This window comes from Pezoporus occidentalis, unplaced genomic scaffold (genome assembly GCF_034315485.1).
Source record: "Pezoporus occidentalis ecotype Australia unplaced genomic scaffold, CSIRO_AGI_Poc_V1 ctg31, whole genome shotgun sequence".
NCBI classification, from domain to species: Eukaryota; Metazoa; Chordata; class Aves; order Psittaciformes; family Psittacidae; genus Pezoporus; species Pezoporus occidentalis.
The window spans coordinates 3,542,068-3,559,097 of record NW_026915052.1 but is presented as its reverse complement, the minus strand read 5'-3'; the positions used below and the strand labels follow the sequence as shown (position 1 = coordinate 3,559,097).

The 17,030-nt window shown below is 49.0% G+C and overlaps 1 protein-coding gene and 1 long non-coding RNA gene across 7 annotated transcripts; one reads left to right on the top strand and one right to left on the bottom strand.

Moving 5' to 3' along the window:
- Nucleotides 1–633: 633 nt before the first annotated feature.
- Nucleotides 634–10,651, bottom strand: LOC134168371 (uncharacterized). 6 transcript variants are annotated; one of them, XR_009966517.1, is made up of 4 exons: nucleotides 10,359–10,634; nucleotides 6,277–9,815; nucleotides 817–1,237; nucleotides 634–716 (listed from the first exon to the last, which is right to left on the bottom strand). It is a non-coding gene; the product is annotated as an uncharacterized LOC134168371 (long non-coding RNA). The 6 variants fall into 6 exon arrangements; XR_009966516.1 differs by having other exon boundaries at nucleotides 640–1,237; nucleotides 10,359–10,633; XR_009966518.1 differs by lacking the exons at nucleotides 634–716; nucleotides 817–1,237 and having other exon boundaries at nucleotides 3,800–6,493; nucleotides 6,788–9,815; nucleotides 10,359–10,635.
- A 451-nt stretch (nucleotides 10,652–11,102) lies between these two features.
- ANKRD9 (ankyrin repeat domain 9) lies at nucleotides 11,103–12,628 on the top strand. Its single transcript, XM_062627908.1, has 2 exons — nucleotides 11,103–11,137; nucleotides 11,388–12,628. The coding sequence occupies exon 2, from the start codon at nucleotides 11,458–11,460 to the stop codon at nucleotides 12,334–12,336; it is 879 nt and encodes a 292-aa protein (XP_062483892.1). The 5' UTR covers nucleotides 11,103–11,137; nucleotides 11,388–11,457; the 3' UTR covers nucleotides 12,337–12,628.
- The last annotated feature ends 4,402 nt before the right edge of the window (nucleotides 12,629–17,030 follow it).

Below are 17,030 nucleotides of genomic sequence, written 5' to 3'. Positions count from 1 at the left end.
GTAGAGGGAACCTGCAAGGCTTACACACCAGAGCGACACACTCTTTGCACCAGCATCAAGTAGCTGTCCCTGTTCAGAAACCTCTTAACATACGCTAAGCTTTGAAGTGAGCCCCCAGCAGCTTCAGCGGGAGTTGAGCTCAGTACTGTCCCAGGCTGCTGCTCTGGGTGGCAGAAGCAATTTTCCCCTTTAAGCCCCACAAACATTTTCTTCCAAGGAGCTCTTCAAGGAGGGGGCTGGCTGATCATTTGCAACAATGGTGTTCCCTGGGGCTGTTTCCAGCAGTGCCGCTCTAATGCTCCGGGAGACCTGGCAATCATTCACCCCCAAGCCGTGCATGTCCTTGCTCACATGGGATTTTCAAGAGCCATGTCAGGAACCTGATGCCCTGCCTGGGTTAGCAAGAGGAACGTGTGTACCCACACCTACAGGTAGGTCACACAAGTGGAAATGAAGTTTGGAGGAGTGCCAAAGCCAGATAGCAGTTAAACATAGGTGAGCAGATTCCTCCTTTTGCAAGGACTGGTTTGAATTGTTTGCCTTTAGTTTGCAGTAACAACTACACCTCAGATCCCTGTTGCCCTACCAATGCAAGTGTTCCAAGAGAAAACTTGGGGGGATGTAAGGATGGAGCCTCTGGATGTAAGGAAGAAGGAAAGGTCTTGAAACAGTATGGGTTCATCAGTGGAAAAACAATGAAGCAAACCCAGGCTTTGCTGCAAAGAAAGGGGAAAAATAAGTTTTAAACAAATAAGCAAATGAAAAGTCTTTTTCTAAATAGTAAAATAAAGCCATAAAAGTTCATAACAAACCCACCTCATCTGCAACACCTTTAAGATGGAAACCAAACTGAAGATTTAAAAAGTGGCCTGCACGAGAAGCACATTTCCTGTTCCCTGTACCACAAGCAGAGGGTGGCTTCAATTCATCAGTGGCTGAACTGCTGCACAATAAAACTCAGTGATGAATGAGCTACTTTAAAAGCAATGGAGCTTTGTCCCCTTGGTGGCCCAGCTTCTCCAGTGTCTCCAAAACATTTGTTTATAAGTGGGAAATGACTAACAAGCCTCTGCAGACATGAAGGCAGTTGAGGATCCAGCTTTGGGAAGTTACCCATGGCGTCAGGCAGACAGAGCTGGGGAAGCCCTGTGAGAGCAGGGCTGAAAGGTGGCAGAGCAGAGTGGATGCAGCTCCATTCTCAACACGATGAGTTTAGCTTCTGGTGTCTGGTTCAGCCCTGTGGAGTTCCTAAAACAAGCCTGAATGTTGCATCCCACTGCTCTGAATTCTCATTTCCACACTCCATCATCCTTACACTCCTGCTGAAAAACCCCAGCCCTCAGAAGCACTTAGTCTGTGAGAGCATAAGCGTATCATCAGAGAACCAGTCCCATGACAAAAAGCTGGAAATGACAGCACCAAGGCTCACCTTTTCATCTCCACAGGCTGTCAACTCTGAATCCTAATGATGGTGCTAAAACCACCTTTGGCTTGCTTCCAAGGATCACTGCAATGGGCTACCATCCCATGCTCCTGCACGCCAGAGACTGAAAACCTGGAAGCTCACCTCTGAACCAGGACAAACTACAGACCACGCAGCAAACCTCATTTTACTCAGGAAGTCCAGCCCAGACACTGGAAGCACCGGAGCAGTGCCCTCAGGGAGTCCAGGGATACCAGCAGCAACTTAAGAGAATCTGCTTTTATCCTATACAAGCAAAGACCTTGAATTCTTGTCAGGCACTTATCCAGGACAACAGACAAAGGTACCTGAACCCTGGCCAAGATGTTTTCCTTTCTGCTTCACAGAGCACATGAATTGCAAGAGCAGCCCATTTACAGGAATAGTTGTGCCTTGGGGACAGCAGCAAGGTTTCCAGGAAAAACTGATATGAAAACTTACATTACTTGTGGTCTAAGCCCAATCACAAGCATAAAGGAATCTCAAATTCTGACACTGCTTAGAAGAACCCAACGGCATTACCTCTGCTAAGCACAAGCACTACTCTAAGACCTTTTATCACACTTCACTAGTACATTAGCCCAGACCCATTTTCCTCAGCAGTTTAAGCTGAAACACCTGGCTGCAAACTGACACTCAGGCACTTCGTATTCTGTCATCCCTGGTTTGGGGGCAAAAGAGTGGGGCTAGAGGTTGGCAGACGTGAAGAGGCAAGCCCGAGTATTTCGTCTGTCTCCTGCAACACGTCTTAGAATGCACTATAACTCTTTCATTATTGTTTCCATTTCCAGCCCCTGGGGCTGTAACTCGCCATGCATAGACCTTTCCTCCTGCTTCTGTTACCTGCTTTCCTATTGGCTTCAGTAAAAATCCTCATTTCATTGAGGTGAAATTCCCACCTGTCCCGCTGGGTGCTTCAGGACATGCTGCCTCACCCAGCTCCGGGTGAGCTGCCAAGCAGCAGCACTCCCAAGACCCCATCAAAGAACCCTCGTTTGTGACAGACCCTGCTAGGGTGTGTGGGGCACACAGATGGGCTGCGTGGCCAGCATGGGAACCAGGCTCTGGGAGAATGTCTGAAGGACCCCAATGGCTTCTCCAATTGTTCCACAACTTTCTGCATTAAAAAAAACCAAAAGCGTGTGCTCCAAGCACGTTGCTCACTACAATGGTGTCTGCTGCACCGTGGGCAGCCCTGCTGCTGAGACGGAAGGTGATCGTGAGCCCGCTGAGCCTGTCCCAGACCTGATATCTGAGCAGGCCTACAGGAGAGGTCCAGGGAGCCGAGCCAACAGGGAGAATGCCATGGCCCTTGCATGGCTCAGGCAGTGGCAGGGAGCAAAGCCGACCTTTCTGCCATGCTAAGCAGCTGGGCTCAGGTGCTTCTCACCCTCTCTATTTATACCAGCATTGCTATTTATGCCTGGCTTGTTTTTGTCATCCATCTCACCTAGCTGACACTTTACATCACCTTTTCAGCCCTTTTTTATTTCTGTTTTCAGGGCTGAAGACATCACAAAAAACTGGCAGCACCTTGGAAACATCAGTCTTCGCATTTCCCTAAATTGCATGTGCAGAAGGGCAAGGGGAGCTGCGTCCTAATCCCTCAGCCACTTACTAAGCCATGAAAAGATGCACTAATGGACAAACATGATGAGGCAGTTACAATAATTTCAGTGCAAAAGCAATGCTTCCAAATGGAGAATTGCATAAAATGATGCTGGTGCCAAATCCAGCAGGTAAAAGGCATTGTCACCCTGATTTTAGGTACATTTATATGCACAAAATTATCTTATTGCCTCTACATAGGGGATAGGTACTGATGTAGAAAGAAGAAAAGCAAACTGAGAAGCCCTGCTGTGAATTTGCTATGGTAGAACCTCCTGATCGTACTTGGGTTTGAAACTTTCATTAGAAAATAATCACAGAACGTGGAAATATTGCAGAGGCCTCATCACCAGACCTGGGAGGTTTTCTTGGCAGCAGAGCAGCTTCAGGCAGCATCAGAGACTTCTATTTTTGTGCAAAACAAAAGGAAAAGACAGACTCTTTCTAAACACCACTTTGCAGCAGAAAGGCTTTTGACTGAAAATCCAGTCTTTTTCAGACAAAAACCAACAGGTTTCCTATTGGGGTGCATATGACAGATGACCATCTGCCAATTGAGGCTGCAGTTGCCGTTAGAGTTAACTGCTGTGCAGCCACTTCCCACAGAAGGAAGCTCCTTACAAAGCTGCCCTCTTTCCTCATCCCTGTTTGTTATTTCAACAGACCCAGTGGCAGCCAAGAGTGGAGAGAATGAACAAATGGGAGTTAAATAACTCCTCAAAGACATGCAAAGTATTAGTCAATATTTATTTATTTTTTTAATCTTTCTGCTTGGCCTCATATTTATCATGTTTTATGGCTGAAATGGCAGAGGGATTTATCACAGCAAAACCAGATCAACTACAACCCCTGGGTAAGCATTATACTATATGTACCTGCTTCCAAAAAAAGAGGTGGCTGGTTTGCTTTGTCTTGGAGAGGAGGAGTTTGTTCTGCAATGAGCTACGAGGTCAGAGCAGTTCCACTCTGAACAGCAAGATGTGAACAGCCACATGCACCACCAAGTTTAAATATATACTAATCACAGGTGAACTGAAATCACTGAATAGGTTGTTTCCAAGTCACAGGGCCCTGCTCACATCCCAGCTATAAAAGCCTTGGGCGGAAAAAAAAGGATGGTTAGAGTAACACTCCCTTCAGCAACCCGAGCATCTCCACAGTGATGCTGCTGCAGTGGGAAGATGTCTCTCTGCCTTGCTCCATCCTTCCAAACCTCATCTAGAGAAGGGGTTCAACATAGCCTTGACAAGTACAGTCTGCTCCAAAACCCAGGAGGCTGTGAACGTATGGCTCACACTATGTACCTACACATCCCTTGATTTTATGCAGAACCATCTCAGCATCCCCAGCAGCATTCCCTGGAATGAGGGTGCTGCTGCACCAGCAGTCTGGTGGCCCTAAAGCCCAGAGAAGCACAGGTTTCATTCAAGCCAGTTATAGCAGATTATAAATAGAGGATTCTGGTTGTTTTGGAACCCCCAAATATCAAGCAGCAGGTTCTGCTTCCACAAATAGCCCTGAGAGGTGGTAAGGCCAGGCTCATCTTAGCTGGTCCGAGAAGTGCTAGGGTTAAAGTGACACTGCCAGGGAACAACGGGGTGCTCCTCACTCTGCCAGAAACTGGGGTGGACATGTCTGGGTGCCAACCATCAGTGGAGTCAGGCTCTGCTTTAGCAAAGCTGTTATCCTATTTACCTGCAGGAAAACAGAGCTTTCATCCTACGCCTTCCTTGAGTCTTTTAAGTCAGCAGACTTTAATAACCACAGATACACTTTTAGAGACAAACAGATGCTTCTGTAACGATTTTAAGCATGTTCACGATACACAATACAAAAAAGCAGGCAACTTGTTGGTTCATTACCTATTCTTAGGGAGCCAGAGGACAAAAATTTCACACTGAATTCAATCAGGCACCTGCTCAGGGCAATTCCCAACAGGGAAGGTGTACAGTTCTCTAATTGTAAAACACTGCATTGTTTTTCCAGCCTTCAAATATTATTGATTTTAATTTTTTTTTCAGATGTGAAGAGATGAATTCCAAACATGGTGTCTGCAGTCCGTGGTTCACAGCAAAAGAGCCATTTCCAAAAGCAGAGTATTAAATGCCAACTGAAACACTGGCTGGATACTGCATGCTAAGAGGCAAGCTCTGCTGTGCATATCTGGGGCAAGGGAGGTGAGGGTTTGATCCCTTGAGCCCTTGGGGTTTGCCCTGCCAAGGCCAGGTTGCAATATCATTATGATAAGGGTAATCCTGTTAGGCAAACACATCAAATAGTCATTCCCAATTGCAGACCTTGTCTAAGCAAATCTAACCCCGGGTTAAAAATGTGCTGAGTGCTCAGTCCTGTGGCACAGCATGCTGGGGGCTGAGCGAGGGATACATGGGGTCTTCTGTGCCCCAGGGCCCTGGGGCAGGCACTCTCAGAAGCCCAAGCTAATGCCTGGAAGCATCTAAAAATTGCAACAGAATAAGTTGTCTCTCTTTCCCTTTCGCTTCTTGTGCAGAAGAGGACAGATGACTCTTATATCAGGCTGGTTTGCTTCTATATTTATGGCCTGCCTTAGGCTCACGATGTTCAGCTCAGATGCAATCCAGTCTGGTTGTATTAATACATCTGGGGAAACATTTTCAACAACCAACATCAAGCTGAAAGCCAAAATCGTCCACAGGCGCCAGGAGCTCTCTGACTCCCATCATCTCCTTGCTTACAAAACAGAAAGGCTCCCCAAAAGGTATGGTTTTGTCTTTTAAGGGACAAGTACACTTTTCAGCTTCCCCCTGTAACTTGCTGGGTCAAAATTAATCTCTGCTGCAGCTCTGAGAATTTGCCTAGGTTTCCAAAAGGATGAACATGGCTCATTTATTACAAATACCAAAATCAAGGTTTAATGAGCAGTGGCCTGCAAACCCAGTCAAAATAAACAGGACCCTGATGATGGCCTGTGACCACCCCTGAGGGCTTGTGTGGTAGCTGCCACTGAAGGACCTTATCACCTTGCTGCCCACCTCACTTCTGCCAGACCACTTTTCTCTGTCAATGAACCAGCGTTCAAAACCAAGTTTCAAAGCCTTAAAAACTGTGCTATCCCACCAGTGGGCACCAACAGCCTCAGCAGATCAGTGACACCAGTTGAGCCATGCATTCAGCCTCCCATTGGCCAGGACTGATGTTTGACTGCAGTGGAACCTCATGTTACATACTTCCTCCAGAGCTGGTGAAGAGATTTCCTTTCCAAAATGAAGTATTCGATAGCTTCGCTTGAGGTTCCCAGGCACCATTTGGGATGCAAATTTTTGGAAGGGTGTCACATTCACTCTGCAGCAGCCAGGAAACAAGAGTAACAAGAGAAGACTTGTTCACTTTGCTGTTTCCAAAGCAGATTTTCCTTTCATGCTGTGGGTTAGGATGGAGCTGACTCTATAGCACAGCAGAGAAACCAAAGCAGCCAGGGTTATGGGCAGCTCAGGCTTAATGTGAAATGATGATTCATATGAAGTCAGGCAAGTAGAGAGTGACTAATACAAAAGAAGACTGGGGAGGAAGAAGATGTGGGTGCTGTGAGTGATGGGCGAGACAGTGCAGAGAAGAGTGGTGAGAACAGGGTTCAAGGCCATGACTCCACCCCTGGACAGAGTGATGTTGTCTGATGGTTTCAGATATGGAGCCAGCAGCAATGGCCCAACCAAGACCACTGCTGACTCCTAGCAACACCTTCAGCATTCTTGCTTCTCAAATAAACATATTTTCTCACTTCCCAGGAAAACTTCTGTGACTTTTTCACATAGATATTTGTGCTTCTGAAATGAAAGGGCAGAGTGATTTACAACGGCACTTGCCAATATGCCCCCGAAAAATGGAGATGGGCAAAACAGGCACACAACAGGCATGTATGCAATGAATGTTTCAGACCCACAGGTGAGTATAGGAGCGGGATGCTTTCCTCTCTGCATCTGATGTGCAAAAGACACCCATGGTGAGCTGCATTCACCACAGCGCAGGGAGAACACATGCCCTCCTCAGAGAGGTAAAGAACAGTCCCTGGGCAGCCTTTCTTGGCTGCCTTCCCATCCCTGGTCCTGTAAGCAGCTGGGGGCCCTGCTGTCTGCTTCCCGGCTGGGTGCTCCGGAGATGATAGAAATAAAGGGTGAGCTCCTCAGATGGGGAACCAGCAGCAGTGGAGAAAAGGAAACAGAGGGTATTCTGGAGAAAATATTTATCTAAGGCTTCCACGAGGCGTCAGCAGCAGCTACTATTCATCACAGCTAAGCAGAGGTGCCTGGGTCTGCCATTCACCTCTTCACCTGGCATGACCTCACCAAAGGAGAACCAAGTCGCATATAGACTGCTAGCAGCTCTGCCTTCTTGTGTCCCCGCAGGCTACTGCTGGATGACCAGCCTCTATTCCCTGTCTAACACAGCAGAGCAGAGGGATCCCTGTGCAGAGCCAGAACCTCAAGGACCAAACTGATACACTTGCATACTATCCCTGACCTACAGAACTCATGGGCTAAACCAAGGTGGTCAAAGCAACATTACTGCACCCCTTCTGCAAATGGGATGCTGATGGCACCGCAAACTGAAGGTCAATGAAGTACCTGCCGTGGGAGGGGAAGATCCAAGCGTATATTCCAGCTGAGTGCCCTTACTGCAAACCACCAGCACTCATTGCTTCTCTCTGAAGATGTTTAATTTTACCTGACTGGGAGATCAGCTGTTTCTACCTGACTTGCTGACAAAGACCTCAGAGCCAGAGGCTTAAAGCAAAGTGGTAGCTCTGCTGCTTCAGCCCACCACAGCTCCAGAGTTGTTGTCCAAACTCTGCTGACCTTTGAAAGGAGACAGGTAAATGTTCAGAGTCAAACTCACACACAAAATCCTTGCAAGGGCTGGAGTAAAACCTGTATCTTTCAGCCCTTTTCAAAGATGAGGGATGTACTCTTTGCCCAGCTTCCATCTCAGGCTCAAAACCAGCACTAAACATTAACTATGTTCAGTATGCACCCTGATAACTGCCTATTTTCATGGTGCTTTTAATTACACCCACAATCAAGTCCGTTAAGTTAGTATGATCCTGCCCTTATTTAATGAAAACCTCAGGAAACAAATGACGTCTGCTAGAAGAAACAGCAGAGCTTTTCCCTTCATCCCATTACGTGGCTGGGTTTCAGTAGCACTAAGGGGGTTTTAATTTGTCACTGGCTGGAGAAAGCAAAGGATCAATGCGCTCAAGAAACCAAAAGAGCAGTGTCCTGTAGGAGGGTGAAGAAAAGAATAGCTCCGAGACGACACGTCACATTACTCAGACATGGCTGCACAGACGGAGTAATCTTTGTCATGTGCCAAGGAAGCTATGATAAGCCCTCTCACAGTCGGATCAGTAATAAGATCAGTTACTTAATTCAAAGTGATTAAAAGCAGGCTGGACTGCAAATAAATGAGGCATGTCCGTGGTCTGCACATAAAATACGTATCACAAAATTAAAACCTTTTTGGGTTGTTGTGCTTCACTGCTAGTGCTGGGCATGCTATAAACAATTTTGGGGGCAAACGTAATACTTTTGCTCCAGTGAAAACAGGCTGTCTTGCCTACAGGCAGGCTTCTGCTTCAAATGTATGTGACAAATATATTTTGCAGACAGGAGCCAGCTCTGGGGCAGTGAGGACTCAGCGTGCTCTGGCCTGTTTTCAAGCCAATGCTGGGGCCAATAGCACTCTCCAGTTGTAGCTGGTCCCCCTACCTCCATTGGAGCGCTTGGCCCAAGAAAAAACATGCTGCTTCCACACCAAAGGCATTAATTTCCTACAGAAAACCCAATTTGGTTTTGCAACTATTCTAACCCCTTGCCTTTCAGCTTTGACACCACTTGGCTTACCCAAGCATGTGCAGAAGATGAGTAGAAAAGGCTGGGCAACCTGGCTTACCATCACACTGGACATACAAATCAATGCCAATGTCCTGGTGATGGCAGGGAGTGGATTTGGGATTGGTGGTTGGGCAAGGCCATTTCCCAGAGCAGGCAACACTCAGAGATGCAGCAGGTGCCACTACCATCAGTGACAGGCAGCAAGGCACAGGCGGGTGAGGCTGCACTGGACACAAAGGAAGAGCTACAGAATTAGCTGGTTTAAAACCATTCATTTTGATCCCAAACTTTGGTACAAATTATCCCATGCTTGCAGTAATAGGATGCAAGTGACAGGTGAGTGCCTGGCAATAGCACGGGGTGGTGGAAATGGTTGCCTTTAATGAGTTTTCATCTGGAATCCAACACGAGTGATGAAAGAGGATTTTCCGTGCCGCAGCTGACACCTGAGACACCAGGAGCTGTGGTGGATCTGTGCAGATACTTGGATGACGAATTGCACTGACAAACACTGGACTTAATTCTGTCCAGCAGAGCAGCTTAGCAAACATTACCCCAATTTCTCTTCATTCAGATGTGGTCACCGAGTGTTGTGGAATATGACAGCAGTGTGCAGTGTCCTGTCCAGCTCACCCACTTGCCTGCATCCCCTCGCAGGGACCCGGGTTTTGCTGTGAACAACACACAGCAGGGAAGAAGTTACAAAGCAAACGGAGCACAGTTTAAGCATTGTTTCCCTGGCTGAATGGCGGTTCACAAGAGGCATGACAAAGGCAGTGGTTGTTCCTTGCCAGCTTCGTTCTCACTGGGGTCGAGGGAATGGTTGGCGGCATCCTGCAGGCTCCCTGCCACTCCAAGCAGCTTCACAGAGAGGGCTGTAAGGAAGTGGGACACTTCAGCACATGCCTGGCAATATCCATAATGTGCACACATCATGCTGGGGCATGTGGAAAGCACTGCCTGTTCCTGGGGTGGTCAGCAGACATTGTGCTCCCATACCAGTGAGGGGAAGGCTGGGGAGCCCCAAGGATGAGGAAACCAGAGCTGTCAGCCATGAACCTGACAGTGACTGGCATTACCCACCTGCAGAGAGCCTAGAGCCTGATCGCACCTTCCTGATTGAGAGGGAGATGGTGGCAAGTGGGGGAGACACTGGGGGTCAAACACACAGGGAGAAAGAGAGAAATGCTCTGAACCTGCTGGGGGGGGGGGGGGGGGGGGGGGGGGGGGGCAAGGATGTAGCAGATCCCAGGATTTGCTATCAGCAAGGAGGCCTTATGAGAGAGCAGATCCCAGTAACAACAGCACTTGCTTTACCAGTGTGTGGCTGTTACCTCTATGCATTTTAGGGCCAAGGGACTGCAGGTGCCCAGGGGAGGGAGTCCCTGGTGCAGAGCTGCCAGCAGTGCCAGGCTCACCCTGTGCCACCACCACCTCCTCGCTCTTCTGTAGCCAAAATCTGACAGGTAACTGTCAGCAGGAAGGGCTGCAGGCAAATGTCACCCTCTGGGAGACAAGCAAGAGACACGAGTTTTGCAGCAATCACACGTGCACACACATGTGGGAGCCCACGACCCGCACCGGCTCCCGGGCAGCGCCAGCCTCCGGCCAGGGCCACCTGCAGGGGAAGAGCAGAGGGTGAGCTGAGAACTGGCCCGGGCCAGGCTGAGCCCTGCCAGGGCACGCCAGGGAGGTGACACCGCCTGCCCAGGACCCTGTGCGCTTGGGCACAGTGCGGCTGCGGCCTCCTACACCCAGGAGCCCCGGTGTCCCAGCGTCCCGCGCACAGCTGTCCCTGCGGTCCGGACACCACGCTCCCAGGAGCCCATGTGCCCGGGTCCCTGCGTGCCCTGCACCCCACAGCCGCAGGCCCCCCACGTCCCCGCCGCGCCGCGGTCCCGCACCCCCGGCCCCGCCCCGGACCCCGCAGCCAAGTTTCTTGGAACTTCGCCTCCCGTGACGCACGCGCGGGCGCCGGGCCCCGTCCTCTGCGCGCAGCCAATGGGCGCCCGGGGGCGCCGGGGCGGCAGCCAATCGGCGGCGGCTGGACAGTTCCCCGGTCCTGACCGACCTTCACCGCCCGGGCCGGGGGGTGGGGATAAAAGGGCCCCCGCGGCGGCGCGCAGAGCTCGCGCCTCCCTGCGCGCCCCTCCGCGGCGGCGGCCACGAGCAGCGAGCAGCGCGGGGCCGGCGGGAGGTGAGCGCCGGCAGCGCGGCTTCCCGGGCACGGGGCTTCGGCCGTCCTGCTCACCGCGGCGATACGGGAGTCCCGTGCGCGGCGGTACGGGTGTTCCCCTGCCCCCGGGGGGGGGTGGGGGTGGGGTGTGTGTCCGGTGCCGCCGCGGCGCGGTGTTCCCCCGTGCCGGTGGCGGGAGGGCCGGCGGGGAGGCGGGAGCAGCGCGGGGAGCTCCGGCTGTTCGGGACTGACCGTCCTTCCGCTCCCGCAGGTCCCGGCCCGATGCGGCCTCTGCGCGCCAGGGTGGGAGGCAGCCCCCCGGCGGAGCGCAGCTGCCCGTCATGCCTTGGAGCGTCCGGTGGGTCGGCGGCCGCGGGGCCCAGTCCCAGAAGCAGTGCAAGAAATCCTCCTTCGCCTTCTACCAGGCGGTGAGGGACTTGCTGCCTGTCTGGTTCCTGGAGGACATGCGGACCATGGAGGTCTTCCACTGGGAGGACGGGGGCAAGGTGAGTGTGTACTCGCCCTCGGAGGCCCTGCTCTATGCGCTGGTGCACGATCACCAGCCCTACGCCCGGCACCTCCTGACTAAGTTCCCCGAGAGTGCCCTGGCTGTGCCCAGTCAAAGCTTCAGCTGCTGTCAATCCTCGGCCCCACACCTGGCCATGGCTGTCCGCTACAATCGGGTCCGGGTCCTCTTCCGAATCCTCAAGGCCATCCAGGCCTTCCCGCCAAGCGACCGAGCCTGCCACCTGGACCGCAGGGGCTGCAGCCGTGTGGAGGGTGGTAAGACAGCCTTGCACGTGGCCTGTGAACTGGTGCGACCCGAGTGCCTGCTCCTGCTGCTTGGCCACGGTGCATCACCCTGCCTGCAGGACAGTGCCGGGAATACCCCCCTCGACACCTTGCTGCAGCAGATCTCCCACGCGCCCGCAGCTAACATGCGTGCCAAGCTCCTCTGCCTCGACTGCCTCTTCTTCTTCGTGCCTCAGGACCTCCAGTTCACAATGAAACAGCAACTGTTGGACAACCGGCAGCAGTGGCAGGACCTCCTGGGGGTGAGCAGGTTCCAGTGCCTGGTGGGCTTAGCTCCCCCATCACTGTTTGTCGGAGCCATGCGTGTCTTGATCAGGACCATTTCACCTGAGCATTTCCCAGAGGCTCTGGACAATCTGCCTCTGCCTCACTTTCTAAAGCCGTTGGACTTGAAACTGGAGAGCTAGAGGGGTGGTATGAGAGCCTCCTGCTCACCTGACAGAAATAGACTGCTGTGCTAAAAATGTATCAGTATACGGAGCTGCTAATGCAGTGGCCAAGTATCTGTTTTAATTAGAACCGTGTTTTTTAAAAGAATTATCTGGCACTTTACAATATATTTTATTTAAAGATCCTTGTGGTGAGGTGAGGTCTGCACTGCGTTTTATAAAAACATTCTATGGCATGTACAAATGAGGGGATGTGGGAGAATATATTTGTAAATACATCTGAATAAACCAGTAGCAGATGTGATCAAAATACGAATTGAGCATCTGAAACCCCTGAAGTGGCATGTGCCTTGGAAAAGCATGCGCGGGGTGGGGGAGTGTCTTTTCGTTAGGATTTCCCTGTTACATAAGCCTCGTGCTCCTGGAACATGATGACTCCTTTTTTACAGCTCTCCTAATACATCTTGGCAGGGATGCAAGCGTTTTTTAAAGGCACAGATGAAAACTTCCTCATCTTGTACACAAGACCAAAGAGAAGCCAGACACTATTAAAACTTCCCTAAACAAGGCTGGCAGGGAGGTGAAGCTGAAAAAGAAGATAGTTTAAAATATAACTAACAGTTGGTTTTCTTGTAAGGTTCTCTCTGTTTCCCTGGGAGCACCAAGGTGCTTGTTGACAGGTGAAGAAGAGCAGGAGAACATACATTCTTCTGGCCAATCTTCTCTGTGTGATTGGTGCAGGGTGGGGTATGAGGAGGGCCAGCCTCCATCTGCCTGCACTCTGCTGTGCCCAGAGGGATTGATGTAGGTATGTATGGCAATAGCCCAGGACCCTAGACCATCTTTTTGTTCAATGGGTTCTGGCCCCTCTGCTGCCAGTCCTCAGCAGGATTCAAAGGCTTAAGTTCAGCTGAGAGAACTGTGGCAGTATTTGTGTCTGCTCTGGGTACCAGGGGGTTAGCTTAGATATCCAGCCTTCCACCTCTCCCTTCTGAGATGCTCCAAGCTACACAACGTATCTTCACAGCTGCTCCAGCTCAAAAGGTCCTTTGGGAGTAATGTCCTGCCTCCAACACTTGGGTTAAACACATCAAAGTCCTGAGTAAAGGATACAGTTTCAGTTCTTTGCTCTGCAACCTTCACAGTATTCTGGGCAATCACACTGCTTACTTCCCTGTAAAACTGGCACGGCCCCTGCTTACTCTGCAGGGAGCGAGCTGAACTGGCTCCACCAGCGTTGCAATGACAGATATCTCCTAGGCCACAGTGCTGTAGCTTTGTCTCTGTTCTTGGAAGTTGCCTGAAACTATAGGTTTTTTTTCAGTGCTTAAATGTGTAGCCAGGGACTTGTTTGCCACTTCAACTATTTCAGCACTGTTGTTCCCATTGGGGTCACCAAGCAACTGATGTGCTCAGAGAGAAGAGGCCATGATGGGCTCCTTTATTCATGAATTAATTTTGGTTAGGAAAAAAACAATGCAATCAACCACAGAATTAAGCATTATAAGTTCTTCATGCTTCAGCAGAACAGAGTGGTATTTCATCTGAAATCTCTGTACTGCATGCACAATAAAAGATAAGCCATACTTCTGAAATCTGAGATGCAATAGAAAGAAGATTGCTATTCTTAGACCAATGGCACTGAAATGTTTCCTAGAAGAGCAAATGTTCTTTTTTTTTCCCAAGAAACCAAGCTGATACATACTCAAACTGATCACCATGGCAAATACAGATCCCTTGCTGGAAAGTATAGAACAACTCTGTTTCTCTTAAACTTCCTTGTTGATATTAAAAATACAGAAATAGAAAGAACTTGCTTAACCTCTTAAAAACCCCCAAAATTAAAAATCTGTCGCTAAATCCTTTACTTGAGTACATGATCCCCATTGCTTTTGTAATAATGGTATGAAAGCATCTTCCAAAACAGATGAGAAATAAAACAGTCAGGTCTAATTTGCACACGGAAAAGTACCTTGAGTTGAAGGAAGAAACAGCGCTGGGTGTGGAAGGAAAGGTTTATCAGCCTTGCTGACAAGGGCATCATGAGATTGAGATGTAGGGACTTGGTTAGTTGAACTGAGCACTGGAAGACACTCCTGCAAGCTGTGAGGGTAATGACACAATGGAACAGAATGACAGGCTGAGCAGGACATCCTACACCTTAGAAGAAGCCCATTAGCAAAACAAGAATTCAAGGCCAAAGCTGCCCCTGTGGTTCCCCAAAGCCCTCCCACCTGCTCTCAGGTAACTCATGTTAACAAACAGGGAAGGTTCCCTCAATACATTGCGATGGGTCCAAAGTCAGTTAACTGCTGCGCTTCTCCTGTTATTCTAGGACAGAAGTCAAGCCTATTGCTGAGCCCAGAGAAACTGGGCAAACTACACCAGTGACTACACAGCTCACTCACTCAACTGGGTCCAGGCTTGTTTTTCAAACAGAGTCACAGCTTGGAAAAAGGCTGGGGCTTCTCAGCTTTGGAGACAGAAGTCCTTTGTTTGTAGACCAAGCCATAGCGGCATCAGCTTTCCTCAGACTGACTGGCCACCGTGTTTCTGTTCTCTGCTACCTTTGGAGCACGGTGGAGTGCAGGCTTCACAGTTCATCTCTTGCCGAAAGCTGCCAGCAAAAAGGCCAGTTAGTGCCAGTTGCAACATCATGGGCGAGCTTAATAAAGCAAACTTGGGCAGTCCTTATGGCTCTGCAGAAGAGGACTGCCAGTGCTAGTCAGGGAAATGGCCCAGAGGTGTGGGAATGAATATCCACCAAGCCCTAATACCATGAGAGCACCAGGGTAAGGTTATATACTTAAAAGCTTCTGTCTTACCTGCACAGGTCAAAACAAGGACTCATCTGTAGGAAATGCTTTCAAAGCTCATAAGGAGACATATTGAGCCAGCATTCCTGAAAAGCTTAGTTACAGCCAGTTGCTCTAAAAAACTACTAACTTGAAACAGTGAAGAAATGTAATAAATAAATTCCCATGTGTTGCTCAAGCTTTTTCAAAACAAAATATTCATTACTTTTATTTTTAACTCTTTGAAACTGCCCCCTCTCTGCAGCTCCCTGAAGTTCAGCAGTTACAAAGTTTAGCCTGTCTAGAGTCTGCTGAAGGAGCTGAAGTCTATTGTGATTTTAAGTTACTCATTTAAAAGATTGATTTGGGATCTTTTTCTTACTATAACATTTGTCTCGGTCTTGCTGTCTGATGCACTGTCCTGCCATAAAAACTTCATCCTTGTTCTTGCCATAGTCACAGCCTGGTATGAGCATTGCCAGAGGGGGCACCTTAAATTTGACAGCAGATGCAGATATTAAGCACATCTGAAAATCACTCACTTCATGAATATGCATAGATATGGAACATCAAGCCTAACATCAGCTTAACACTCAGCACCACACAAAGATCTGATGCAAACAGGTAAGAGTTTCATACAGTTTCAGAGGGAAAAAATAGGGCTGTTAATGAACAGGCTCCTCATGTTGACAAGTCTTGCTAACTAAAGCAGGCATTAAGTAAAGAAGAAAAGGAAGCTGGAGACCACCGAGAGCAAGACCTGCCTGGCCATAGGTAGGGCTGCAACTAATTACAAGCTGGTTTGAAAAAGAAGTTGAAAATAGTAAGGACAAAGATCCAGCACAGAGGACGGGAAAGACAGAGACTAGAGATGGGCCAGGGTGCCAGGTTTGTTTCCTAATCCCTATTTGTCCAGTGCCTGGTGTTCAAATAGTACAGGGTCTTGACTTGCAATATAACAAATCTATTGGCATCAGCAAATCATTGTGCACTGTATCATCCCATCTTCAGATCAATTTTCCCGACTGGGCAAACAAAGCATCCGTGCCATGAGCTTAATATTTAAATAGCACTGTAAATCCCTGCAACCCAAATTTCGTAACACCTATGTTACTAACAATACTTCCATCACTGGCTGGTGCCAGCAGCTGTCTGAGGTTTGATCACCATTAATTCCTAGACTGGCTTCAGTGATCTCTCCTCCATATCCAACGTCTGTATTACTTGCAAAGACCATATCAAACTGTCCTCTACTACCACGCACAAGAATCACATTTACAGTATTGCAAGGCTGCTGCTTGCACCGATTTACTCCTGCTTTTTCCACCAAGAAGGTACATACGCCTATGTAGCACAAGAATGAAGAAACAAAGCTCTCTCACAAGATATAACTCAGCAGTCACAGCAGAAAACAGAAACAGTTTGTAAAAACATCAGTGATCCCTCACTGCTGCTAAAGAAATGAATCCAAATTCAGATGGATTCAGAGGCCCTGATGGACTCTGAAAGGATTGGCACTTCTTTGCCCAGTAGTTTAGTTGATCAATGGAAAGACCACATAAATCAACAGAACAAATCACCAGAAGCCTGAAACAATGAGAAATACACCACGATTAGGAATTGCTGCTAAAGTCAAAAAAGTCTAGTCATCTAGTCTAAATTGCGTATGACACAGGCCAGCAATTCCCATGTTTGGCCTATCACATCTGGTTGATTTGCAACATCTCTTTAAGTCCAGCCTTATTTTATAGACTTTTAAGCAGAGGAGCATCCAATACTCTCTGAGGAACATGTGGCTGAGCCAAACAAACATCCCATCCAGATCATCTCAATTTCTTGTCTATCCCTAAACCATAAAAATTCCCCTGACATCAACCCTGCCTCCTTCTTCTGCAGAAAAAAATTACCATTCCCCAA